Source organism: Fundulus heteroclitus, unplaced genomic scaffold (assembly GCF_011125445.2).
Source record: "Fundulus heteroclitus isolate FHET01 unplaced genomic scaffold, MU-UCD_Fhet_4.1 scaffold_41, whole genome shotgun sequence".
Lineage (NCBI taxonomy): Eukaryota > Metazoa > Chordata > Actinopteri > Cyprinodontiformes > Fundulidae > Fundulus > Fundulus heteroclitus.
This window is the reverse complement of record NW_023396824.1, coordinates 2,479,432-2,506,333: the sequence shown is the minus strand read 5'-3', so window position 1 is coordinate 2,506,333 and position 26,902 is coordinate 2,479,432. Positions and strand designations below refer to the sequence as shown.

The 26,902-nt window shown below is 46.3% G+C and overlaps 2 protein-coding genes and 2 long non-coding RNA genes across 9 annotated transcripts in view; 2 read left to right on the top strand and 2 right to left on the bottom strand.

Annotated features, from left to right (window-relative positions):
• The first annotated feature begins 4,649 nt into the window (after positions 1–4,649).
• Positions 4,650–7,029, top strand: LOC118560249. The gene is made up of 2 exons (XR_004929215.1): positions 4,650–5,073; positions 5,114–7,029. It is a non-coding gene; the product is annotated as an uncharacterized LOC118560249 (long non-coding RNA).
• A 3,560-nt stretch (positions 7,030–10,589) lies between these two features.
• The window catches only part of dlg4b (discs, large homolog 4b (Drosophila)), a 61,822-nt gene continuing 45,509 nt past the window's right edge, over positions 10,590–26,902 (bottom strand). For 3 of the 5 annotated variants that reach the window (XM_036131087.1, XM_036131089.1, XM_036131090.1), the window contains 15 exons: positions 26,503–26,553; positions 23,527–23,651; positions 20,192–20,361; positions 17,335–17,471; positions 16,753–17,253; positions 14,445–14,547; positions 14,272–14,368; positions 14,012–14,188; positions 13,895–13,932; positions 12,445–12,492; positions 12,039–12,140; positions 11,786–11,958; positions 11,242–11,351; positions 11,051–11,142; positions 10,590–10,980 (listed from right to left, as the gene is read on the bottom strand). In XM_036131087.1, the coding sequence (XP_035986980.1) occupies positions 10,874–10,980; positions 11,051–11,142; positions 11,242–11,351; positions 11,786–11,958; positions 12,039–12,140; positions 12,445–12,492; positions 13,895–13,932; positions 14,012–14,188; positions 14,272–14,368; positions 14,445–14,547; positions 16,753–17,253; positions 17,335–17,471; positions 20,192–20,361; positions 23,527–23,651; positions 26,503–26,553 (2,031 nt within the window). In that variant the 3' untranslated portion in view covers positions 10,590–10,873. Of the gene's footprint in view, positions 10,981–11,050; positions 11,143–11,241; positions 11,352–11,785; positions 11,959–12,038; positions 12,141–12,444; positions 12,493–13,894; positions 13,933–14,011; positions 14,189–14,271; positions 14,369–14,444; positions 14,548–16,752; positions 17,254–17,334; positions 17,472–18,841; positions 18,985–20,191; positions 20,362–23,526; positions 23,652–26,502; positions 26,554–26,902 lie in introns of those variants that run through there. The other 2 variants (XM_036131088.1, XM_036131092.1) reach the window with 2 other exon arrangements.
• On the top strand, positions 14,568–15,910 carry LOC118560253. Its single transcript, XR_004929219.1, has 3 exons — positions 14,568–14,588; positions 14,722–15,599; positions 15,890–15,910. It is a non-coding gene; the product is annotated as an uncharacterized LOC118560253 (long non-coding RNA).
• LOC118560227 overlaps positions 26,561–26,902 on the bottom strand; it is a 2,030-nt gene continuing 1,688 nt past the window's right edge. Inside the window, exon 6 of one of the 2 annotated variants that reach the window (XR_004929184.1) lies at positions 26,561–26,902. This exon is cut by the window's right edge and continues 375 nt beyond it. Coding sequence is in view for 1 of the 2 variants with exons in the window: in XM_036131132.1 (XP_035987025.1) it covers positions 26,820–26,847 (28 nt within the window). In the remaining variant the exon portion in view is untranslated. The other variant, XM_036131132.1, reaches the window with a different exon arrangement.

Sequence of the window (26,902 nt, the reverse complement as noted above, 5' to 3'; positions counted from 1 at the left end):
AGAGTCAGACAGGCACAGTTCATTTACTGCGGTCAAGTGAGCCCTCACTTGATTTTGTTGGTCTCGCAAACACTAAGGATTACGGCAGAGGCGACTGAGACTACTTTTCAAAATAAAAGCAGTATGTTCGCGGTTTATCGACCACGTGTTTCCACACATATTTACATATATTAAAAATGTTTCCATGCTTAATGCAATACTTTATGTGACACTCTTTAGCCTAAAAAACTCTCAAAACACTGTTTTCTTTCACAGCTGACTACTTTTACTTACAGATGACAGATGATGTTCTTCAGAACTTATTCATCAAACTGCATCTACATCATTTGTGTTTTAAAAATAAAGGCATTTAAAAATCTCTAGATTGACTACATTTTTGCTGTTTTATACTACCATGCTGAACACTGGAGGTGTTCAGCATGGTAGTATAAAACCTCCAGATGTGGCTCAGTAAGTTTCAGTCAATTCTGATGTAGCATTTCAAAATAAGAGCCATTAGAAATTGCTATATATTAACTAATTATTAACAAAGTTGCTGTAGCTCTAGCAACTAAACCGTAGATAATCAATGGATGCAACCACTTCAGCATGACAGTAGAACACCCCCAGATGTGGCTCAACAAGTTTCAGACAATTCTGATGTGGCATTTCAAAATAAGAGCCATTAGAAATCTCTACATATTAAGTAATTTTCACCTAAGTTGCTGTCACTCTAGCAACTAAATAGTAGATAATCAATTGATGCAGCCACTTCAGCAGGACAGTACAACACCTCCAGATGTGGCTCAACTAAGCTCATTAAGATTTGATGTGGAATTTCAAAATAAAAGACTGTTAAAACCTTAAGTGCATTGGCACTATATTGCCAAAAATATTTGCTCACCCATCCAGATTATTGGAATCAGGTGTTCCAATCACTTCCATAGCCACAGTTATGTAAAATCAAGCATCTATGCACACAGACTGTTTTCACAATCATTTGTGAAAGACTGGGTCGCTCTCAGAAGCTCGGTGAATTCCAGCGTGGAACTGTGATAGGATGCTACCTGGGCAACAAATCCAGTCATGAAATGTCCTCACTCCTAAATATTCTTCAGTCAACTGCATCACAACAAAATTAAAGCGTTTGGCAATGACAGCAACTCCGCTACGAAGTGTTAGGCCACATAAACTTTCAGAGCAGGGTCAGTGGATCCATCCATCTATCCATCTTCTGTCATGTTTGGCCCTATTGGGGCCAAGCATGACAGAAGGAACAATCTGCAATCTACTGTAACAATCTGTAGTGTACAAACGTTTACTGTTATTCTTCCTTATGAATATAAAATATTTAGTTTTTTCGGGTAAGTTATCTTTTGTAGCAACCACTATTGTCGTGATTAGTCTTGATGAACCTAGACAGAGCACACACACACTCACAGAGCTTATTTCTGAGAGTTTATTGAAAGAAAGATGAGTAGCGGATGAGCAAACCAGAGAGGCTGTACTGGGGTGTAGATGGGAGCAGGAGCTGGAGGACCAGAGAGAGTTCTTGAGATGTAGGGCTGCTGGAGCACAGGGGTAGCAGACAGTCCAGCAACAGAGCAGAGAGCAAACCTGGGGCACAGGGGTAGCAGGCAGTCCAGTTAGCAGAGGCCTTACATATAGCAGAGAGGTAGCCTGAAATCCAGCAGCTAGCAGAGACTTCACTTGAGACACAGAAGTGGCAGGAACTCCAGCAACTAAACAGGGAGCAAAGTAGGCTCACAGATGTGGAATGAGTGGAGAATGATGACGAACCGGCGGGGAAGAGAAGACTGAGGTAGGCTTATGTAGGGAGGCTGGCAGGTGGAGTGAGTTCTGACTAATTAATGTCTAACAGGTGTGACTGTTTGCTGAGGGAGTGGAAGGTGAGCTGAGTGAGAGGAAGAGGAACTGGAAAATAACAGGGTTAGGGTTAGGGTTAGAGGGCTCTTTTTCGCGTCTTCACATCCAGATGTTATCCCATCTCGCCTCCTCCAACCATCGCAGTCAGCTTCTCCAGCCTGATGGTCTGTTTATTCATCGCTTTTGTGATCGCGTCGTACCCCGCTGGTAGCCTGATAAAAGCTGAATTCACTGATATATCAGAAATCCCCCACATCCAATCAGGAGGAATCCTAGAATCATAAATCCAAATATATACTCGTCATCGCCGTCCTGCACGGAAATCATTGAGAGGAACACCGTGGACCACCTATTCCACCGATCCACGGAGTATCCCCCAAAAAAGGTTCCGTCAGGAAAGGCTCCCCGATCCTTTGCTTTCCAGCTGAAAACACTTGATCAATGGCATTTAGAGACCAGCTGACGAGATCCATAATTCTTTAGCTTCTGTTTCTGAGCTTTTTGGTTGCTGTGAAGAAATCACACAAAGAGGGAGGGGGGGGGGCAGGGCAAGCAGATAAGGAGCTCTGCAGAGAGCTGAAAACCTCCAAGAGAGTCAGAACAGAACATCTGATCCGCTCCTGCTACTGAACACTTCCTGCCGTCCTCCGACTCCTTAGATGCTCCTCTGATCAGGAGGAGAGGGACAACACCTGTCCACCTGCTGGAGAAAGGTGAGAAGGCACCACCATCCTGCAGGTGGATGTGTCAGGTATGAAGACCACAGACCATCATACCTGAATGTGTCTGTCTGTTCAGCCGTTCATCTGCTGCCAGGTTAGAACCCCCTCCTATTCAGATATAACAGCATAAATCTGCCAGAAACATCTGTTCTAGGTTCATTTCCTCATTCTCCTTAGAACCCTGTGGGATCCAGAGGTGTCCTCTATCAGCCTGACCACCAGGGGGCGTCTGTGTCCCATCAGTGAGTCTCTATAGACTGAATGCTAAAGGTCTATGGAGTTATATTTGTGTCTTAAACCCGCAGTGAGACATGGATTCAGCGTTTAAACATCACGCACCTGAGTATTTCTAGCAAATTCTGCATTCAGATGGATTAAATCAAAATGCTGCAACTTTTGGCAGAAATTACTAAACATAACGTTGGGACTGAAGAAAAAGAAAAGAAAAACTGTTTAATAGTTTAGACTAAATATTTTAGACTAAATATTTTAGCCTAAAATATTTAGTCTAAACTATTTCCTTGAGTTACTAAGTGAGGTGTGATAAATGTTTTTGTCTCTGTTCTTTCCAGCTTCAGGGAGGTGATGCAAAGTTTATTCTGCTCATAATCATCATCATTGTCATCATTTAAAGAGAACTTTAACACGAGGTAGAACAAAGTGTCATTTAAAATCAAGGTTCATAAATGTCAGGGTGTCTAAATCAACCGGATCAACAGTTCTTTGGGTGTTTAAACTGGTATACCTGACTATTCATGATTTGCATAAAGTGATTTGAGTTTTGATGTTCTCCTCGTCATTAACTTTATCTCTTTCTACAGATTCTCTAATAAGAATCAGAATCAGAAATACTTTAAAAATCCCAGAGAGAAATTACAGTTCCAGTACAATCATCCATCTCTATCTCATTAAAATCAGGACTTGCATTTTTCATCTAGGTCTATATTGTAAAACCTACAGTAAAGTAATGAAGTGTTGATTCTGGATGTAGTGTAGGAATTTCTTTAATATAAACCCAAGAAACTTCTTTAATATAAACTGAAGAAACTTTTACATCACCAGAAGCTGGCAGGTGAGAGATGGCAGCGTGTGATTGGCTGGTAGAGTTGACAGTTTTTGAAGTCATGAGCAGAGAAACAGCCGAGCGAGTGATGAACACAAATATAGTAAATAAATAATCAAAGGCACAAATATAACGGCATAAAGATCCAGCTCTGCACAGTTCAGCTGATCAGAACCAGAACCTGACAGCAGCCAGGCTGAGGTGGACCTGCAGAAGCTCCTGTTGGAAGAAGATACCTGCAACAGAGAGGAGCTGCATCGTCTCTGCTGGAGACCACATCTGGAGACCACATCTGGAGACCACATCTGGAGACCACAGCTGGAGACCACATCTGGAGACCACATCTGGAGACCACAGCTGGAGACCACAGCTGGAGACCACATCTGGAGACCACAGCTGGAGACCACATCTGGAGACCACAGCCGGAGACCACATCTGGAGACCACAGCTGGAGACCACATCTGGAGACCACATCTGGACACCACAGCTGGAGACCACAGCTGGAGACCACATCTGGAGACCACAGCTGGACACCACAGCTGGAGACCACATCTGGAGACCACAGCTGGACACCACAGCTGGAGACCACAGCTGGAGACCACATCTGGAGACCACAGCTGGAGACCACATCTGGAGATCACAGCTGGACACCACAGCTGGAGACCACATCTGGAGATCACAGCTGGACACCACAGCTGGAGACCACAGCTGGAGACCACAGCTGGAGACCACAGCTGGACACCACAGCTGGAGACCACAGCTGGAGACCACATCTGGAGACCACAGCTGGAGACCACAGCTGGAGACCACATCTGGAGCTCTGAGGGTTTTACTGCACGATGAGATCATTTCAGCTGCAGGTGGAGTTGTTGTCCTCAGGGGGGCGCTGCAGGTGCATCAGACCAGAACAAACTCAGGATTCAGTTTATTTTCTAAGGCTATGATCCTCCTGAACTCTAAATGTTTGTTCTCTGTATTTCTGCACCACTTTAATCGAGTTATAAGTGTATTACAGTAACGATAAAAGACATTCTCTGATTCTCTGATGATCCAGAGGAGCGGGGCTGGTGTAATACCTCTCTGTGCCAGCAGGGGGAGACAACCTTCCACCAGTTCAGAGTCTGGGTTAAAATGGTTCTGATGGTTCTGAAGGCTAAGCAGGATTGAGTCAGAGCCAGCTTCCAGTTTTATAACAAATTTATTTGAATAGTGGAATTTTATTAACAACTAGTTTATTTTACAACAAGCCATGAGAGCAGCAGCCTCCTCTGGTCCAGGTGGGTCTCAGCTGATCAGCAGGTATCAGGGTTTCTCTCAGTGATATAAAACAAAAACATGATGATTAATCTGACCCGATCCACCAGCAGAACCGGCTCAGGGTTCTGTGTTCTGGATCCAGCTGGATGGGTCCCCATAACACAGGTATGGTCCCCATAACCCAGGTATGGTCCCCATAACACAGGTATGGTCCACATGTCTGCTCAGCCTCATGTAGCAGGTAAACCGTCCAACACCCAGGTCCCATGGCTGGTTCTGGACCGTTAACTGGGAACTGTGGGTAATGTAGTCTGGCAGAAAGCTAATGTAGGCCAGAACACTGACGCTGGTGGAGGCTGGACTACAGAAAGACTTGAAATGAGACATAATAGCTAAAATTACATGGAGCCTGGGTCCTTCAGCCCAAACAGAAGAGCATTATGGGTGTTTGAGTCCAAAGTGTGCTAGGAGCTGCTCTGCAAACAGGAGGATGATGGGTGCTGTAGTCCAAGACAGAACAGCATGATGGGTGCTGTAGTCCAAGACAGAAGAAGATGGAGGTGTTTTAGTCGGTTATGTGGAGGATAGCAGACATTATAGTCCAAGCAGAGGGGGGTGCTGGGTCTTGTAGTCCAAACAGAGGAGGCAGACGCTGCCTGACATTCGTCCTTGGTAGTCAGAATTTCTGACCTCCGAGTTGGAAATGTCAACTGGAACGGCCTCTAAAGTGGGAATTACGGGTCAGACCCGACTTCCTCTTCATGATGGCTGCTTCTTTTAGCCACGTTGAGTAAACTTCATACTTTGACTGTTTTTAGCAGTTCTTTGGGCATTTAGTCAGGTGGTACTTCTCAGTGTTCTTGGACGAGATGTTTCAGCTCTGTTAATTTGCATGAACACCGTGTAGAAGCGTTATAGTTTTAACTACAGTAGCCATATTTGTGGCTAAACGGGCAAAACATATAACAATTTTAAAGTGTGACATTCTAAAATTCAGCTGGGCTGTATTTGTATGTTTAATAATGGCTTCTAAGCGTTTTTCCTGCTGTCTGACAAACTTAAAGCCCAAAAAGACAGAGAAGACGTAATCTGGAACTTGTTAGTTTGAGTTCGGAGACAAATGGAGCGCAGCAAGAGTCCAAAAAGAGATCCTGGTAGATTTTAAAGTCCACACGGAAAGAGGAGGCTGGGTGTTGTAGTTCAAGAAGAGAGAGATGAGTGTTGGGGTGAACACAGAGGAGCGCTGTAGGTTTTGTAGTCCAAAGGAGAGCGGGTTCTAAGCAGAACCTGGCTTGGGCCCTCCTGCTGATACGAACAGCAGAACCAGCACTGTTTCAGTACAGATTATCTGGGAGAGAGGCCCTCTTTAATCAGCTGAGCTTAAAGTAATCAGGGATAATTATCATTTGCTGAAATGTATTCATGAACAAAATGAGCTCAAATACAAAGAAAAGTTTAAAGTTGCATCAGATTGTAACTATGGCAACACAACAAGTTTACTATGAATATTAATATCACTTTTACAAAGCAGATGTGTTGATCATTTAAATCTTACATTTTAAACGATTTAAAATATTTTATTTCATTTCTGCTGAAACAGAATCAAATTTAAAATATTTTCAAAAAAACAGACATAAAATTTCAGATCTGGTTTCAAATTCAGCCGTTGATGGGAGGCCCCTGGTGGTTCAGGAGCCCCGAGGCTTTGCTTCTGGCTTGGGCAAGGCTCTAAGAGGAGGCTTGTGGGTGTTGTAGTCCTTGTGGAGGAGAAACGCAGGTTTTGTAGTCCATATTGAGTAGGATGTGGGTGTTGTAGTCCTTAGTCCTGCTGAATGTTGGAGTTGTAGTCCTTATGGAGGGTTGTGGGTGTTGTAGTCCAAATTAAGGATGAATGTGGGAGTTGTAGTCCTTATTGAAGAGGAATGGAGGTTTTGTAGTCCTTTTGGAGGAGGATTATGGGTGTTGTAGTCCATATTAAGGATTCATGTAGGTGTTGTGGTCCTTATTGAGGAGGAATGCAAGTTTTGTGGTCCATATTGAAGATGAATGTGGGAGTTGTAGTCTTTATTGAAGAGGAATGGAGGTTTTGTAGTCCTTTTGGAGGAGGATTATGGGTGTTGTAGTCTATATTGAGGATGCATGTAGGTGTTGTGGTCCTTATAGACCCTTTTCACATGACGTCACTCAACTTCCGTTTTGAAGCGGAGCAGGGTATCTTTACTTCCGGCTACATGCTTTTACATAGAAAATTCGGGAGGTGAAGAGGTGTTTCACTGATAATCAGCGCGATTTCATAAGGTAAGACTGAGACCACAATGTGTCGCATTGACTATCTTTATTTTCCTTAGTATTTGTAGCGATCATTGCTGTTATATAGATGCTTTGATCGGGACAGTAACATGAAGATCAAAGCTAACATGCAGCAGCTTGTTAGCTTACCTTACCAGACTTTTACCTATCAGTAATCAGCGTGATTTCATTAGGTAAGACTGAGAGCACAATATTAAACGTGTCTTATTGACTATCTTTATTTTCCTTAGTATTGGTAGCGATCATTGCTGTTATAAAGATGCTTTGATTGGGACAGTAACATGAAGATCAAAGCTAACATGGAGCAGCTTGTTAGCTTACTTTACCTGTCATTAATATGATGTAGATGTTATAAAATGATTACTGTAGCTTTGCTATTATAGAAATAAATCTTGTTCACTGAGTGAAAAAAAGAGACATTTATCTGCTACATTGTTCCCTTTACTTGATTATGGTGACGTGTTATATATATATAATTGCAGTCACTGAATCAAAAAGATCTTATTCCATTTGAATCTTTTTTTTCATTCCTAAAAAAAATTACCGTGGGTCTATTGGACAGTACTTATTCTGATTTTCTGAATTTTCTTCATAATATTATTTGCACTTATATTAATGCACTTTTTTTTAGTTTTTGTGCAAAATACTGTATATTTTAAGTAGAAGCCTGAAATTGTTGTTATTATACTGTATTAGTAATGACATGTGCTGCTGACCTCTTAGTCAGATCGACCTTTAAAAAAAGAGATCTTAATCTCAATGGGAGTTTATCTGGTTAAATAAAGGTTTTAAAAAGTATTATAGTTAATCTATTTTTTTCTCCCCTTGTGTCCATCTCTCAGCAGCATCATATCCACCAAGCATGGCTCAATCACAGAGAAACCGCTACTGCAGTGTCCCACAGTGTTCGAACAACAAAAAAAAACTTTCCATATCTCAGTGTTCATGACTTCCCGGCTGATGCTGAGACTGGAGCCCGTTGGGTGACGGCAATAAGAAGAGACGAGGGGCCAAATTTTAAAATCCTTCGTGACAGCACTTACGCCTGCAGTCAGCACTTCTCTTCCGAGGACACCTACGTTTCTGCAAGTGGTCTTTAACGAATTAAACTCCATCTTTCTTTCTTAAAGATAATTGAGTTATAAGTTTATTTAGCTATTCCCAAGATAATTTCAGTGGCTCACCACGTAAAATTTTATTAGAGCTGTCAAAATCAATTTGTTAATGAAAGGAAATTAATCTGAGAAATTAATTAATTTCTGCACATACAAATGGTTTTTAAAAATACTCACCTGTACACTGTGATCGCACACTGTCTCTTTCTCCTGCATTGTTTACATTTCAATTGTTTACTGTTAAATCACTGCTGTAATTTACTGTAATTCTCAAGCTGTATGCAAACGGAATTTCGTTCTGTACGCACTCTGTGCATACATAATGACAAATAAAGTTGTCTAAATCTAATTTGTCCATGGATGAACCCAGAACCACACACAAGGGACTTAAAATGAAAGTCTTTATTGAAGGTTTGATGGGATGGAGGGTGATGTAACCAGCTAGGTAGAACTGCACGGGAACAGGGTGATGGTGTTGGCAGGAGCTGACGGCCCGGAGAGAGACTTCTTGGAACCAGGAACAGGCAGCAGGGTCCACACCTCGGCAGAGAATTGACAGTTCAGGGGAGAACCCACCAGAGCTCGGCAGCAGGCTCTTCTGTAAGGCAGAGGGGAACCGGAGCAACACAGCAGGATAAACAGGACAGGTAAAAGGTAAAATTGACAGAGCTGCTATGAAGTATCTATGTAATAAATAACTAAAATATATGAAGTGTGATGTCTGAAGTTTTTTTAAATCCATGTTTTTTTGGTCAGTTCCTGAAAAATAACAGTATAGGACACAAGGGGTTTGCCCCGACAGCAGCATAATCCATAAATACTATAATGAACTGATTATTAGTGTGCATGCAACATTATTGACAGCGTCTTTCTCAGTCTATGATGTCCTAAACTATCACAGTTTTAACAGGAATGGGCAGAATTATTTTATTAATTGAGGCTCCAGATCTACTGACGAGACTGAGAAACACACTGAACCCACAGAGGAATTTTGTGGGATACTGCAAAAGTCTGCAACCTCAGTAAAATACTACACACAAAAAACAAACGGGAGGGAATGAGGCTCCTCATTTTTCTTCATAGAGCTGTGACAGCGTACTCTAACTGTGACCAAGTGGCCAACAGCATTTGACACTGTTCTAAAACAAAGTATGAAAAGGCTCAACATTATACATCAACTATATCCCTGGTGTGACTCATTGACTAAAAGCTGTGAAACAGAATAGCTGATATAGCAATAAAGCTAGCGTAGCAATATAATGGAGAAATAGAAAACTAATAAATGACAAAAGTCCTGTTGGTAGCATAGCTACCATTATCCTAGCATCTATGCTAACAACAGAGCTAAGAAGACAAAGCTCTTACCTTCATAATCGAAAAGGTATTGTTCCACAAAGAACTTGTAATCTTTGTGGAGTTTGGAGGCTGGTGTGGCTAAAAGCTTTTGTGCCAGTCTGTGCACGTCTCCCAAACGAAATTTGGGTAGATTGGTGAGGGACTGTGTGAATTCCCTATGTAAAAACACTGCTGGTGGAGAAAGCGGAAGTAGATACCCTGCTTCACCGCAGAACGGAAGTTGCATGACGTCACTGTGAAAAGGGTCTATTGAGGAGGAATGCAAGTTTTGTGGTCCATATTGAAGATGAATGTGGGAGTTGTAGTCCTTATGGAGGAGGACTGTGGGTGTTGTAGTCCATATTGAGGATGAATGTGGGAGTTGTAGTCCTTATAGAGGAGCATTGGGAAGTTGTAGTCCTTACTGAGGAGGATTGTGGGTGTTGTAGTCCTTATTGAAGAGGATTGTGGGTGTTGTAGTCCATATTGAGGATACATGAAAACATTGTGGTCCTTATTGAGGAATGCAAGTTTTGTAGTCCATATTGAAGATGAATGTGGGAGTTGTAGTCCTTATGGAGGAGGAATAGAGGTTTTGTAGTCATTTTGGAGGAGGATCGTGGGTGTTGTAGTCCATATTGAAGATGAATGTGGGAGTTGTAGTCCTTATGGAGGAGGCTTGTGGGAGTTGTAGTTCTTCTGGTGGAGGAACGTGGGTGTTATACTACAATGGTTGTGTGATAGTTTAAGCCCTGATTAGACTGTGTGTTTGAGCCCCATGGTTTTATTTACAGTCACACACGTCTTTATGTACACCACACACACACACACACACACACACACACACACACACACACACACACACACCATCTTCACACCGCACAAATTATTAATAAATAGATCAATAAATAAATATGTTGCTATAAATACTTTGATTTGAGCTGAACTCTACAGTCTCTGCTTCGTTGTTTACTGATAATTCTGGATTATTCCCGTCAGTCAGTCATGTCTCTCTGGACAGACAGGGATGTGATCGCCATGACAACAGCATTCATGCAATCACTGAGCTCGCTCGTCATCTTCTCGTAAAATGTGAAATAAAATCCATGTCAGGTGGCTCCGCCCACAGCAGCAAGAAGAGTTGGCGGCCATCAGAGGGGATGGTCACAGAGTTTCCATGGAGACAGCGCTCAGATTCCAGCCAATCAGAGTCTGTCCCTGGCAGGAACCCAGATGTAGGGTCCGCTCTGCTCCTCAATGACCAGTTTGACCTGGTGGTAAACCTCGTCGAAGCTGTCGCCCTGAGCGATGGCTGGAAGCAGAGAAGATCATCAGCAGCCTGACTCTGATTGGTGGGTTTATAACCACAGGTGTGGGTTTACCTGTGAAACACTCCAGGAAGTCCTGCTCCAGTTTAATGGCTCGATCCAGAGCCTTCCTGGCCTGGTCCTCTGACAGACGCTTGTTCAGATCCCTGCAGACATTTTAGGAAACCGTTTCAGTCGTGATAATTCAGGAAGTTTACCAACAGCACAGCTCAGTTCTTTATGGTTAAAATCTGACGTAGACTTACAGGATGTTCTCCAGGGAACGAGGTCGGATGAAGATGGCGATTGGGTGGAGATGGGCGGCTTGGAGCCTCCTCACTGCGTTGGCTGATACATCCAGGATGCAGTGCTTACCCTGCAGAACAGCAGGGGGCGCCCATTAGTCAAGGCAGGGTACGTAAAGTCCCTGAACATTAAGGTTTCAGGTGTTTATGAGACTAAAGTGTTTTAATGAACATCGGGTATATGCCAGGATAAATGAACACTGGGAGAAACCGTATGTATTATTGAACCCCACAAACACTAATATCTGTTAAGTCTGTTAGTAAAGGGGTGCTGCAGGGCTCAGTGCTAGTGTCTCTTTAAATCTGTTATATTTATAATCTGCTTGGATGTGGTCACCAGCTAATATGGCTCCTTGTATCATCACTATGCAGACGATACCCTGGTCTACCACTAACCCTTGCACCAATGATCATAGTTTTCTGTTTAACTGTTCAGCTGATCTTCAACAGATGACCTAACACCAGGTTTGGACTGGCCTACCATCATCGGTCCTCTCAGTCTCACCTGCTCAGCCACCTGTCTGACGCTCTGCACCGACGTCCCATACAGGTGGTTGTTGTACTGCCCTGCCTCAATGAAGCGGTGGGACTGGATGTCCCGCTCCATCTGCTCCCGTGACGACACAAAGTGGTAGTCCCTTCCATCCGCCTCGTAGTCTCTGCGAGGACGAGTTGTGTCTGTGGACGGAGACAGACAGAGACTTCACAGACTTCCTGTTTATTAGCATAAAGGCGTCATCACCAGGATGAAGACTCACGAGGTACACAGGAGCCGAACTTGTCTGGGTAGTCGGACAGTAAGTCATCGTTGACTCTGTCTTTGGTCGGTCCCAGGATGATGACAGGACGAGCGTAGTCCACTGAGCAGAGAGAGACAGATGTTTAGAGCTGACCATCGAGAACAATATCTGCAGCACACATGTTCTGGTACAAAGCTAAAGTTGGCTCTGGACTGTCATTCACACATGAACTGGATCAACATGTCAGGAACCACTTCTAAAGGTGGTCATCATAGAAAACATCTACCAGGAGCTACTGGAAGCAGCAGAATGAAGACGGTTGTCTTTATCATGTGATACCACTGACATGTTGATGGTCGGTAAACTACAGTTCTGACCATAGAACCAGTGTGGTGAGTAGATTAAGGTTCTGGGCCACACTGACCTTCAATCTGAGTGACGAGTTCATAGCTGTGGATGAAACCTTCTCTGCCTGGAAGAAGAGAACACAACAAAGGTAGAAGTCAAGGCAGACAGGTCACGGTTAAAGCTAAGGCCACCGGCTGGGGCAGCAGTTACAGAACCTCCATCAGAGCCAACAAGAACTCCTCCATCAGTTATAGAACCTCCTTTAGATGCTTGTAGAGCCCCGATAAAATGACTGGAGAACCTCCTACTGCAGCATATGGGACCTCCTTCAGCCACCTGGAGAACCCTCCTTCAAGGCCAGAACCATTACCTGGGGGATCTGTCATGACTCCATCAGTCTGTCTTTGTTTCCATCTTTGCTACAGGTCATTAAAGTTTTTACTTAGATCACAGAAGGTCCCACCACAGCAACTGAATCAAGCTGAGTTCTTGACTTTGACTAGGCCATGGCAGGGATTGATCATTTTCTTTGTCAGTGCTTTTGTATAAATGAGCAGTTCTTTGCTCACAGTTTGTTTGAGGATCCAGTTTGGACAAAGCTTTAGATGTAGGACAGGTGAACTCATGATGTACTGTGGTATACAGAGGAGTTCATGGTCCACTCATGACCTATAGCTGTCCAGGTACTGCAGAACAAGCCCATACCATCATCCCTCCACCACTATGCCCTACAGTTGGTCTTTGCTGCTGATCTGCTGTGTTTGGTTCTGTCCATCATGGTTCCACCACCATTGTTCTGTCCACCATTGTTCTGTCCATCATGGTTCTTTCCACCATTGTTCTGTCCATCGTGGTTCTGTCCATCATGGTTCCTCCATCATGGTTCTTTCCACCATTGTTCTGTCCATCATGGTCCTGTCCACCATGGGCCAACATCTCTGGTCTCCACTGTCCAGAAGTCTGGTCCTTCTTCCAGGTGGAGGTCTGCTGATCTCAGTCCTGCTGCCATCTTGGTTCCTGAGAGAAGAGGTTTTCTCCTTCAGCCCTCCCAAACAGCCACACTGGTTCAGGGTCATGACCTTTAACATTTAACCTTCTCACTGAGGCCTGTAGAGGCTGAGGTGGAGCTCCTGGGTTTCTGGTTCTTTATGGTAGATATCTATGGCCCTTCCCTCTCAGAAGGGGATGACCAGGGAGATTCACCTCATGGTGATATTCTTGAGAGGCTGGAGAAGATCAGCAGTGGTCTGAGATGTTTTCCTCTCAGGGATGACTTCACCTTGGCATGGTGTAACCACACACCTGTTCTACTGAGAGCAGCGATCACACAAAGCTCCAGGTTGACCTGATGATGCTGACAGTATCATGAAGTCTCTTTATCCCATGAGTGTTAGCAGCTGTATGGGTTCAAAGTTTAGGTCCTCAGTTAGAGAAGGGTGGACGTTAACCATGGGTTGGGTCAGTCTCACTATAAACCCACATTTTCAAACATTAAACAGTGTGTTTAGTTGAAATGGTGGTTTTACCTTTACTCTTCATACGGGACCACTCCTTCCTCTCCACCCTGAAACACAGGAACACAGTCTACCTGTTACGGCAGGTAAAACCCTCTACAGGCAGAGGCAGGTAGGAGCGCTGCTCACCTGTGTTTGGAGGGGATGTAGCCCAGCTCCTCCAGCTCCCCCTGCTGGTTGAGTCTCCTGGCCTGCCACCACTCATCGTCAGCGCTGTCAATCACATGGAGAACCTCCCCAAAGTTAAAGTCCAGAGCCTGAGACAGGACGCCACAGTCCCACTGCTTATCGTAGTCAAACAGGGCCCTGAAACAGGAGTCCAGCATCAGCACCGTCAACTCTTCAGGTGGGACAACATGGGCGTGCCCAGGTGTGGAGGCTTAGGTTACCTGACGTAGAAGGTGCGGTTGGCTCTCAGGCTGCCTGATGAGTTGTTCATCATCTGCTCCCTCAGGTCGTGGATCTTTGCCTCAAAGCGACTGTACTCTGCACAGGAAACAGGAAGTTGACCGTGTGGAACAGGAAGTGTGCTAACGAGCTAGCATGAGCGTGTCCTCCTCACCCTCAGGTCGGTACTGAGCTACGATGGTCACAGTCTGCCCGGCGTTCTTCAGAGCGGCTGCAGCCTGCTCATGTGTGGCGTACCTGAGATCCACACCGTTTACCTGCACGCAGACGCAGGGACAGGTGTTAGAGGCAGGTAGAGGTGTTAGAGACAGGGACAGGTGTTAGAGGCAGGGACAGGTGTTAGACGCGGGGAAAGGTGTTAGACGCAGGGACAGGTGTTAGAGGCAGGTAGAGGTGTTAGACGTGGGGACAGGTGTTAGACATGGGGAGAGGTTTTAGACGTGGGGACAGGTGTTAGAGGCAGGGAAAGGTGTTAGATGTAGGTAGAGGTGTTAGACACGGGGACAGGTGTTAGACGTGGGGAAAGGTGTTAGAGGCAGGTAGAGGTGTTAGAGACAGGGACAGGTGTTAGAGGTGGGGAAAGGTGTTAGAGGCAGGGACAGGTGTTAGAGGCAGGGACAGGTGTTCGAGGCAGGGACAGGTGTTAGAGGTGGGGACAGGTGTTCGAGGCAGGGACAGGTGTTAGAGGTGGGGACAGGTGTTAGAGACAGGGAAAAGTGTTGGAGGCGGGGACAGGTGTTAGACATGGGGACAGGTGTTAGACGCAGAAACAGGTATTAGAGGCAGGGACAGGGGTTAGAGGCAAGTAGAGGTGTTAGACAAAGGGACCCTCAGGAAACCAGCAGAGCCTCTGTTCTGCTGGTTTCTCTGAACCAGCAGGTTCTCTGGACCTAATCTCATCCAGAGAAACCAGGTCACAGAAAACCAGGAGACTTTCAGGAGGGACCTTCATCCTGACAAGACCTCGGCTGGGGGATGTGTTCTTGTGCCGGCGAGGTTCTGTGGTGAACAACAAACCTCTCCCCGCCCCTGCTCTAACGTCCGGTTGACTCTAAGGTCCGGTTGACTTTAAGGTCCGGCTGGGTGGAGTCTAAGGTCTGGTGGACTCTTAGGCCCAGCTGACCCTAAAGCACGGTGGACTCTAAGGTCCAATAGACTCTAAGGTCCAGCTTGGTGGACTCCAAGGTCTGGTGGATTCTAAGGTCCGGTGGACTGTAAGGTCCGGCTGGGTGGAGTCTAAGGTCTGGTGGACTCTTAGGCCCAGCTGACCTTAAAGCACGGTGGACTCTGAGATCTGGTGGACTCTAAGGTCCGGCTCAGTGGACTCTAAGGTCCAATGGACTCTAAGGTCCAGCTTGGTGGACTCTAAGATCTGGTGGACTCTAAGGTCTGGTGGACTCTAAGGTCTGGCTTGGTGGACTCTAAGGTCCGGCTCCGTGGACTCTAAGGTCCGGTGGACCCTGAGGTCTGGCTCCGTGGATTCTAAGGTCCGGTGGACCCTGACGTCTGGCTCCGTGGATTCTAAGGTCTAGTGGACTCTAAGATCCGGCTTGGTGGACTCTAAGGTCTGGTGGACTCTAAGGACCGGGGGACTCTAAGGTCCAATAGACTCTAAGGTCCGGCTCCGTGGACTCTAAGGTCCAATAGACTCTAAGGTCTGGTGGACTCTAAGGTCAAGTGGACTCTAAGGTCCAATAGACTCTAAGGTCCGGTGGACTGTAAGGTCTGGTGGACTCTAAGGTCTAGTTGACTCTAAGTTCTTGTGGACTCTAAGATCCAATAGACTCTAAGGTCCAATAGACTCTAAGGTCCAGTGGACTCTAAGGTCTAGTTGACTCTAAGGTCTGGTGGACTCTAAGGTCAAGTGGACTCTAAGGTCCAATAGACTCTAAGGTCCGGCTCCGTGGACTCTAAGGTCCAATAGACTCTAAGGTCTGGTGGACTCTAAGGTCAAGTGGACTCTAAGGTCCAATAGACTCTAAGGTCCGGTGGACTCTAAGGTCTGGTGGACTCTAAGGTCTGGTGGACTCTAAGGTCAAGTGGACTCTAAGGTCCAATAGACTCTAAGGTCTGGCTCCGTGGACTCTAAGGTCCAATAGACTCTAAGGTCCAATAGACTCTAAGGTCCAGTGGACTCTAAGGTCTAGTTGACTCTAAGTTCTGGTGGACTCTAAGGTCCAATAGACTCTAAGGTCCAATAGACTCTAAGGTCCAGTGGACTCTAAGGTCTAGTTGACTCTAAGTTCTGGTGGACTCTAAGGTCCAATAGACTCTAAGGTCCAGTGGACTCTAAGGTCTAGTTGACTCTAAGTTCTGGTGGACTCTAAGGTCCAATAGACTCTAAGGTCCAATAGACTCTAAGGTCCAGTGGACTCTAAGGTCTAGTTGACTCTAAGTTCTGGTGGACTCTAAGGTCCAATAGACTCTAAGGTCCGGTGGACTGTAAGGTCTGGTGGACTCACACTCAGGATCTGGTCCCCCTTCCTCAGCTCCCCGCTCAGGTCAGCTGGACCTCCTGCCAGGATGAAGGAGATGAAGATCCCCTCTCCATCCTCCCCGCCCACGATGTTGAAGCCCAGACCCGTGGACCCCCTCTGGATGCCGACTCTGCGGGGCTCCCTGGAGTAGTCGTCCTCTCCCATGATGCCGCGGGGGATGGGGGAGTAGCGGCGGGGCGACGGCGGCGGCAGGGCTTGTGGGTAATCGCACATGTAGTCCGGCTCCATGTAGGCTGCAGGGGGACAGACAGAGACTGTGAGGACACTGGCTGGACGGGAGGTTCTGAACCTGACCCAGGAGCAGGGGTACCTACAGCTGGTGAGGTCAGGCGGGCTGTAGCGGTCCACCTGGTGGATGTACTGGCTGGTGGGCGTGGCCACCTTCAGGTAGACCACGTCTCCGGTGTTCTTCAGGGCTGCCACGGCGTCTTCATGCAGAACGTCCTCCAGAGACATGTGGTTCACCTGCAGGGGGCAGCAGAACATCTATAGGTCAGGACGGCCCGGTTCAGACCAGAACCCGGGTCAGGTTCTGAGTCCACTTACGGCCAGGATCTTGTCTCCGATCTGCAGCCGGCCGTCCCGATGCGCCGCTCCACCTTCAATGATCTTGGTGACGTAGATGCTGTTGTCTCCAGGAACGTGTTGGTTCCCCACGCCGCCGGCTATGCTGAAGCCCAGACCTGGACCAGAACAGAACCGCTTAGGGACACAGCTGGTTCTGGTCCACTGAACCTCAGTCAGAACCCGTGGAGCTGAAATATGAAGGTTCTGATGGGTTCAGAGGGAACCGGGCCATCAGAACCGTCAGCTTCAATCAGGATCCAGTTTAACATGTCATGGTTCTGATGGGTTCAGAAGGAACCGGGCCATCAGAACCGTTAGCTTCAATCAGGATCCAGTTCAACATGTCATGGTTCTGATGGGTTCAGAGGGAACCGGGCAATCAGAACCTTTAGCTTCAATCAGGATCCAGTTCAACATGTCATGGTTCTGATGGGTTCAGAGGGAACCGGGCCATCAGAACCGTTAGCTTCAATCAGGATCCAGTTCAACATGTCATGGTTCTGATGGGTTCAGAGGGAACCGGGCCATCAGAACCGTTAGCTTCAATCAGGATCTAGTTCAGCATGTCATGGTTCTGATGTCTGAGGAAACATTAACCCTTTAAGCCCGGTGCCGGTATGAGCAGAACCCGGCCCAGTTTAACCCGTAAATTTAAATTCTGATGTCTGAGGAAACATTCAGGAGTCTAAACCAGAACACAAGAGTCCAGAACCCGTTAGAGGAAGAATTTCCCTGAGATCCAAAGGTTCTGGTAGATTCCTGCAGAAGGATTTGGGTTCTGACAGAGGAACGTCTGGAGCTGAGGTCCACTTAGGTTCTGACAACTGAGAACGAGGCTGTTTTTATCTAATCGATCCAAATGGGGGACAGAGAGGAGAGGTTCTGTTCTGGTTCTGATACCAGTCCAGGGCTCCTTGTGGGTCATAAAATAATTCAGTTCAGTTCAAGTGTTCAGAACCACAGAACCGACTGCAGTCCATTCACAGACAGTCAGGTCCAGTTCAGGTCCAGTTATACAGGAAACTAAGACCGGGTCAGCAAAGGTTCTGTTCTGAACCCGTCTGAGTTAACCAGAACAAAATCCCAGAACATGACTTCAGAATTTTCCTGGTTCCTCATGATGGTTCTGATGAAAATGTCTCTGAGATATGCAGACGGGACAAATGCAGCAGAACCGTCTCTGTGGTAGGACCTCCTGATCAGGCCCGGTTTGGAACTGGGCAGAACCAGCAGAACAGTTCTGCAGGAAGCAGCGTTAAATGGATCTTCTGTGGACTCTGTGGTGGTTCTGATGATTATCTGAACCCAGGTTCCTCAAAACAAGGTTCTGATAATCAGAGAACATCTGAACCCGGGTTCTTTAGATCAGGGTTCTGGTTCTTTAGATCAGGGTTCTGGTTCTTTAGATCAGAACCCACAGACTACCCCCCGTCCAGCAGAGGGCAGCAGAACCCCCCTCGTTCCCCTGGTTCTGCTGGGTTCTCACCTTTGGGTCCCTTCACCAGCTTGACCTGGGTGACCCGTTCGCTGGGCGGGCGGCGCCGCAGGACGTAGAGTCGGACCACAGGCCCCGCCTCCTTCATCTGAACCCGGGTTCTTTAGATCAGGGTTCTAGTTCTGATGATAATCTGAACCCGGGTTCTTTAGATCAGGGTTCTGGTTCTGATGATTATCTGAACCCGGGTTCTTTAGATCAGGGTTCTGGTTCTTTAGATCAGAGAACATCAGAACTCGTGTTCATTAGATCAGGGTTCAGGTTCTTTAGATCAGGGTTCTGGTTCTTTAGACCAGGGTTCTGGTTCTTCAGATCAGGGTTCTGGTTCTTTAGAGCAGAACCCACAGACTACCCTCCGTCCAGCAGAGGGCAGCAGAACCCCCCCTCGTCCCCCTGGTTCTGCTGGGTTCCCCCTCGTCCCCCTGGTTCTGCTGGGTTCTCACCTTTGGGTCCCTTCACCAGCTTGACCTGGGTGACCCGTTCGCTGGGCGGGCGGCGCCGCAGGACGTAGAGTCGGACCACAGGCCCCGCCTCCTTCATCTGAACCCGGGTTCTTTAGATCAGGGTTCTGGTTCTTCAGATCAGAACCCTCAGACCCCCCCTCGTCCCCCTGGTTCTGCTGGGTTCTCACCTTTGGGTCCCTTCACCAGCTTGACCTGGGTGACCCGTTCGCTGGGCGGGCGGCGCCGCAGGACGTAGAGTCGGACCACAGGCCCCGCCTCCTTCATCTGAACCCGGGTTCCTCAGATCAGGGTTCTGGTTCTGATGATTATCTGAACCCGTGTTCTTTAGATCAGGGTTCTGGTTCTTTAGATCAGGGTTCTGGTTCTTTAGATCAGAACCCACAGGCTGCCCTCCGTCCAGCAGAGGGCAGCAGAACCCCCCTCGTCCCCCTGGTTCTACTGGGTTCCCCCTCGTTCCCCTGGTTCTGCTGGGTTCTCACCTTTGGGCCCCTTCACCAGCTTGACCTGGGTGACCCGTTCGCTGGGCGGGCGGCGCCGCAGGACGTAGAGTCGGACCACAGGCCCCGCCTCCTTCATCTGAACCCGGGTTCTTTAGATCAGGGTTCTGGTTCTTTAGATCAGGGTTCTGGTTCTGATGATTATCTGAACCCGGGTTCTTTAGATCAGGGTTCTGGTTCTGATGATAATCTGAACCCGTGTTCCTTAGAACACGGGTTCAGGTTCCTTAGATCAGGGTTCTGGTTCTTTAGATCAGGGTTCTGGTTCTTCAGATCAGAACCCACAGCCCCCCTCGTCCCCCTGGTTCTGCTGGGTTCCCCCTCGTCCCCCTGGTTCTGCTGGGTTCCCCCTCGTCCCCCTGGTTCTGCTGGGTTCTCACCTTTGGGTCCCTTCACCAGCTTGACCTGGGTGACCCGTTCGCTGGGCGGGCGGCGCCGCAGGACGTAGAGTCGGACCACAGGCCCCGCCTCCTTCAGCGCCTCCACAGCCAATGAGTGAGAGACTTCACGGACGTCCACGTCGTTCACGAACACGATGCTGTCGTTCACCCTGCAGACAGAAGCAGCGTCAGGTTCTGGTACCGGTTCTGGTACCGGGTTGGACCGCACAGAGCTCAGAGGCACTGGGTCAGAACCAGGTCCAGGTCTGTACCGGGCTGAAGGCTGGTTCTGGTCAGAACCAATCAGCCCACCACTTTAACTCCTCCTGTTGATCCTCTGATAGATGTTTACCTGTAGGAACCTGTAGGAACTCTACCTGACTGCCTGAGTTACTCTCTCTCTCCTGGCTGTGGAGACTCTTTACTTTATAACTAATAATGTTTATTTTATAGATTATAGAATAATGTGACGCAGGCAGAGACGGTCCTTTTAACTTTATAACTATTAATGTTTATTTTATAGATTATAGAATAATATGCTGGTGAATAATGTGACGCAGGCAGAGTAAACATAATCAACCATTCAGGTGAGGTAACCTCTGAAAACCTGAATAATAACAGGAGGTGTTCTGACTGGACCAGACTGGACCTCTGCTGTTCAGTGTTATTAGATCCTCAGGAACAGGAGAACCCTAGAAACAGAACATTTACCATTATGGGTCACAAAGATGGTGAGAGGTTGTGGGTTTGAGTCCCTAGCCTCTATAAGCAGTAACAGGCCCTGGCTGTGTATGAATAGTGACAAAAAATAAAGTAATAACTGGGAGAATTCAGGCTCCTGCAGATGTGGACTTAAGTACCTTAACGACAAATTAAATGTAGGAATAATACAAAAAATTATTAGTTAGCTACAATATTGATAAAGGGTTTAGTAACAACATTAGACAGTTTTTAATGAAGCAGAGCAGCATAGAAATGTAAAATAAACCATAATTCTCACAGTAAGGGGTTGAAAAGGCAGAATATGCCACTATAGGATGCACTGGTCCTGTTTATCTTTAGAATGAGTTAAAGTTTCTGTTTCTGTAGCAGGAGAATGATTCCTGGACTTGATCCACGGCATTTATGGAGTCTAGAAACTCTGAATCTGACAGGTGAAGTAAGCAGAGCGCGTCGTCACGGTAACGTGAATATTTCTGTACCGCCATGAAAGCAGCTCTGCTGGGGTTGGTGGTGTTTATAGGTAAATATTACAATCTTTTTATGGTTATTTTTATGGTTGTTATTATGGTTGTTATTAAGATGTTTTTATGGTTGTTATTAAGGTTGTTATTATGGTTGTTATTACAATGTTTTTATGGTTATTAAGATGTTTTTATGGTTGTTATTACGATGTTTTTATGGTTGTTATTAAGATGTTTTTATGATTATTTTTATGGTTGTAGGTCAGGATTGGTCTCTGGATCTTTTCAGGATGACTCCATCATAGCTTGTCTTAATGACGACGCCAGTCATCTCCAGGTTTTCACGGCAGCACGGTGCTTTTTTAGCACTATTTAAATATTAGCAAAATGTGGATATACAGGTGAGAACCACACGTTAATACAGGATAAATAAAAGATAACAAGAGAACATTAGATCAGGGTAAAAAGGGAGGCAAGTAAGCAAGTTAAAAAGTTAATTAGTTAATATTACCGATATTTAAAGTCTTTATAGCCTTTTTATTACCAGAGTCTGAGATCGTTTCGTTTATAAAGAGACTAAAAGTGGTTTCCTTTTCATTATTTTTTATAAATATGGAACTTTGCTAAGAACATAATCAGATTTATGGAAAAAACAGGAGAATCTATAGAGCTGAAGTCTTTAAATATTTTCAAAATACAAAAGAAAATTAGATTTTATGCTTTCAGATATCAGAGCAGAAATATCTTTCTAAGTTTGAAGACCAAGGACACTTTCAATAAAAGATGAATCCATGTTTACAGAAAGAGCAGGAAAGATCTATATCTACTTTATATTTCTGTAGGAATAGTTTGGTAGGATAAAAACGAAGGATTTATTTAAAATACTTTATTTAAAATACACTTCTTTAACTTCTTTTACCCCAGTTAAGATTGTGGATGAAGTTGTTCCAGTGGGGCATAGAGGACGGGATGAAATGATGTTTAGTTAAAATAAAGAACGATTTTAAGGAATTAAAACCTTTTAAATCAGAGAACCAGAGTTTACATGCAGTGAAACTGGAAAGGAGGATCAACATCTCTAATTAACATCAACAGAATCTAATTTAACATTAAATTATTCTTCAATAACAGCAATATTATACTTATTAGAAATTCTGTGAACAGAATTCCTAAAAAGCTGACTGACTATAAAATAAATAAGAAGTTGTGTTAATAAATGAGCGACTGGGCTGAGAGTTCCTGCTGATGAAGGTTAGAAAGGTTTGTGGTATTTCTTGAAGGCTGTAGTTAATAAGGACAAATTAAAGGTGATATAAAGATGATAAAAGACATAATGTGACATAAAATTCCATATTTAGTTATTTTAAAGGAGTCAGAATTAACTATCGCCTGACTTAACAGTAATTAAGTCAACTGATTTAGGTAAATAATGTGTTTTATTCCTCTGTAATAAGTTGGATAACATCCTGTCAGCAGATTTATTTATTTAAATATAGCGTCAGGGCAGTGAAGGCTGGACCATATAAACCTGCTTTAGTGAGCTTTAATTCAGGATAGATGCCTTAGTGACAACTATTAAAGTCTTCTTCAGAGACAGGATGAACTTTTTTATCAGCGTCATAATGACACCAGACAGGTTATAGAGGGTTATGGTTATAGAGGCTTTAACAGCAACGCCACAAACAGGAGAGAGTCTACGTTTATTCACACTCTATCAGCTCACATGTGTCAGTGTTAAAAGAAATGGACCCTGCTTTAAAACCTCGTTTATTCATGTTTTTATTTAAATATAGCCTTTTATGGAGCTGTTTATAGGCGTTAAATACTGTTAATCACTGCTAACGTAATTTATTTATTCATTTAAATAAATTCAGCCTTTTCAGAGGAACCGTCTGTAACTTTTAAAAACACACCTGTGTCATCAGCCAACAGATCCACCTGCCAGGCTCACAGCTTTAAGTTGCTAATGTATTAGAAACTTGAATAGAAACATGTTAATCTGGGCTAAAAACGATTAGCAATCCAGTTTTAGTCATGATTTGTGACAAAAATGTGTTTTTTTACTAAAAACTGGAAATGTGGATTAGCTCTGATAGACACGCCCTGACTCCATCTTGGCTCGCTAGCCCAGCGGGTCAGAACCGGCGGTACCTGAGGCGTCCATCCTGGGCAGCAGCTCCTCCAGGGATGATCTTGGTGATGAAGATGGACGGGTCGTCTCCGATGTGAGGGTTATCGGTTCCTCCTGCGATGCTGAAGCCCAGTCCAGAGTTCCCCTGGTGAACAACACAGCGGTCCACGTTACGGGCCGGTTCTGCTGGACCGCACCGGGTTCTGCTGGACCGCACCAGGTTCTGTGGGTTCTTTGTAGTGTAGTGTAAACGGGCCTTATGTGTTCTGTGTGTGGACGGATCAGTGTGTGGTGGGTTCCTCTGTGGGTTCCTCTGTGGGTTCCTAGTGCTGGTCTCAGTGGGGCGCTGAAGGTCAGTGGACCCAAAGTTCTGGCACGACCCGGTTAACCATCCATGAATGTGTTCTGTCGGTTCTGACTGTCAGAACCACAACTCACCCTAACAGAACCCTCCTTCCAGTCTCTGTTCTGTTCAGATCCCATCAGGGAGCAGCATCACTTCCTGCTGAGGTCCAAACCCAACAGAACCGGCTAATCAGAACCGCTGGGGAAATGTTCAGAGTTCTGGTACAGGATCCAAAACCCAGGCTGTAGCAGAACCTGCGGTCCATTAAGGACATACTGACGGATGTCTGCTGGACAGCAGTTAAAGGTTCTGTTCACTACAGCTGGACTCGGTGGTTCTGTTGGGTTTCAGGAAGGGTTCTGTTGGGTTTCAGGAAGGGTTCTGTAACCTTTCCCCCATCTACATGGTAACCTCTCCAGAGGGACCGGTACCATATTAGGAAACACTGGAGGTCCAGTTCTACGGTACTGATCTGTGTTCTGATCGTATGGGCCTGCTGAAGGTCCGGTCCAGATAAAAGTTCTGGATGGTCCGGTTCAGATAAAAGTTCTGGATGGACGCCCTGGGACGGCCAGCTGAAGGTCCGGTCCAGATAAAAGTTCTGGATGGTCCGGTCCAGATAAAGGTTCTGGATGGACGCCCTGGGACGACCCGCTGAAGGTCCGGTCCAGATAAAAGTTCTGGATGGTCCGGTCCAGATAAAAGTTCTGGATGGACGCTTTGGGACGACCCGCTGAAGGTCCGGTCCAGATAAAAGTTCTGGATGGTCCGGTCCAGATAAAAGTTCTGGATGGTCCGGTCCAGATAAAAGTTCTGGATGGTCCGATCCAGATAAAAGTTCTGGATGGAACGTCCTGGGACGACCCGCTGAAGGTCCGGTCCAGATAAAAGTTCTGGATGGATGCCCCGCTGAAGGTCCGGTCCAGACAGAACCAGCCTCTCTGTGCTGGCAGAGTGATCTGATTAGTGCGGCAGTGACTCATCATCCTGACAGCTGTCTGAGGAGTCAGCCGGTTCCGGTCCGACTCCCCGCTTGGTTCTGCTCAGGCTGCTTTAATGTCTAAAACGGGACGACAGGGAGCTAAAAATAGGCTGATGTCACTTTATGGAGGGGGGGGGGGGGGGGGGGGGGGGGGGGGGGGGGGGGGGTGACAGGTTCTAAAAACAGAACCAGCAGCTATTTATGGACCCGCTGGACCACAGGCTGGGTTACTGAGAAACGGTTCTGATCCGCTTCTCTAAGATCTGCTTCAGCAGGACGTGCTGATGGAGCAGCGCGCCTCCTGATTGGCTGCTGTGGTTCTGATGAAGACAGTGTTGGTACCGATGGAGGTACCATCAGTGGACGGTACCTGGAGGTCCAGATGTCATGGTGTAGATCTACAGGATGTAGTGGTGTGGTTCTGGATGTGGTTCTGTGTGTGGTTCTGGTTGTGGTTCTGTTTGGGGTTCTGGTTGTGGTTCTGGGTGTGATACAGATGTCATGGTGTAGATCTAGGCGATGCAGAGGGTGGTACAGTGTGGTTCTGATAGAGCATGGTTCTGTGTATGGTTCTGATTGTGGTTCTGGATGTGGTTCTGTGTGTGGTTCTGGTTGTGGTTCTGGATGTGGTTCTGTTTGGGGTTCTGGGTGTGGTATAGATGTCATGGTGTAGATCTAGGCGATGCAGATGGTGGTACAGTGTGGTTCTGATAGAGCATGGTTCTGTGTATAATTCTGATTGTGGTTCTGATAAAGCATGGTTCTATGTGGTACTGTGTGGTTCTGATATAGTGTGGTTCTGGGTGGTATCATATAGTTCTGGGTGTGGTTCTTATTGTGGTTCTGATTGTGGTTCTGATTGTGGTTCTGGGTCCGGTTCTGGGTGGTTCTGATTGTGGTTCTGGTTCTGATCATGGTTCTGGGTACGGTTCTGATTGTGGTTCTGTGTGTGGTTCTGATGAAGAATGGTTCTGATTGTGGTTCTGTGTGTGGTTCTGATGAAGAATGGTTCTGATTGTGGTACTGTGTGGTTCTGATAAAGCATTGTTCTGGGTCCGGTTCTGTGTGTGGTTTTGATCGTGGTTCTGATCATGGTTCTGATCATGGTTCTGATTGTGGTTCTGATCGTGGTTCTGGGTGGTTCTGATTGTGGTTCTGGTTCTGATCATGGTTCTGTGTCCGGTTCTGATTGTGGTTCTGTGTGTGGTTCTGATGAAGAATGGTTCTGATTGTGGTTCTGTGTGTGGTTCTGATGAAGAATGGTTCTGATTGTGGTACTGTGTGGTTCTGATCATGGTTCTGATTGTGGTTCTGATCGTGGTTCTGATTGTGGTTCTGATCGTAGTTCTGATTGTGGTTCTGATCATGGTTCTGTGTACGGTTCTGATTGTGGTTCTGATAGTGGTTCTGATTGTGGTTCTGATCATGGTTCTGGGTCCGGTTCTGATCGTGGTTCTGATCATGGTTCTGTGTACGGTTCTGATTGTGGTTCTGTGTGTGGTTCTGATGAAGAATGGTTCTGATTGTGGTACTGTGTGGTTCTGATAAAGCATGGTTCTGGGTCCGGTTCTGGGTGGTTCTGATTGTGGTACTGTGTGGTTCTGATAAAGAATGGTTCTGGGTCCGGTTCTGGGTGGTTCTGATCGTGGTTCTGGGTACGGGGCTCACCCTCTCCAGCGTGATCTCCTCGTACTCCAGCTCCCCCTCTGATCCGTTCATCTGTAACGACACAGAACCAGAACCAGAGCTTAGAAACATGGTAACCATGGCGGCGGCGCTGCTGCCCGTTGCCACGGTGACTCCCCGGTAACAGCTGCTGCCTCCTCAGGGGAGCGGTTACCTAGGCAACCGTGGCTGTAACCATGGCAACCAGCTCCCTGTCACAGCAGATCTCCAGAAGGATGCAGGGCTGTTACATCACTTCCTGTCACGGTCTGGGTCAGAACCAGCAGCTGATGAAGCCCAGCAGGAACCTCCACCTTTCTTCATGAAGACTCCACCTGACCAGAAGACCTGATGGTCCTCCAGCACCTCCACCAGAAGACCTTCACCCATGCTCCATCAGACC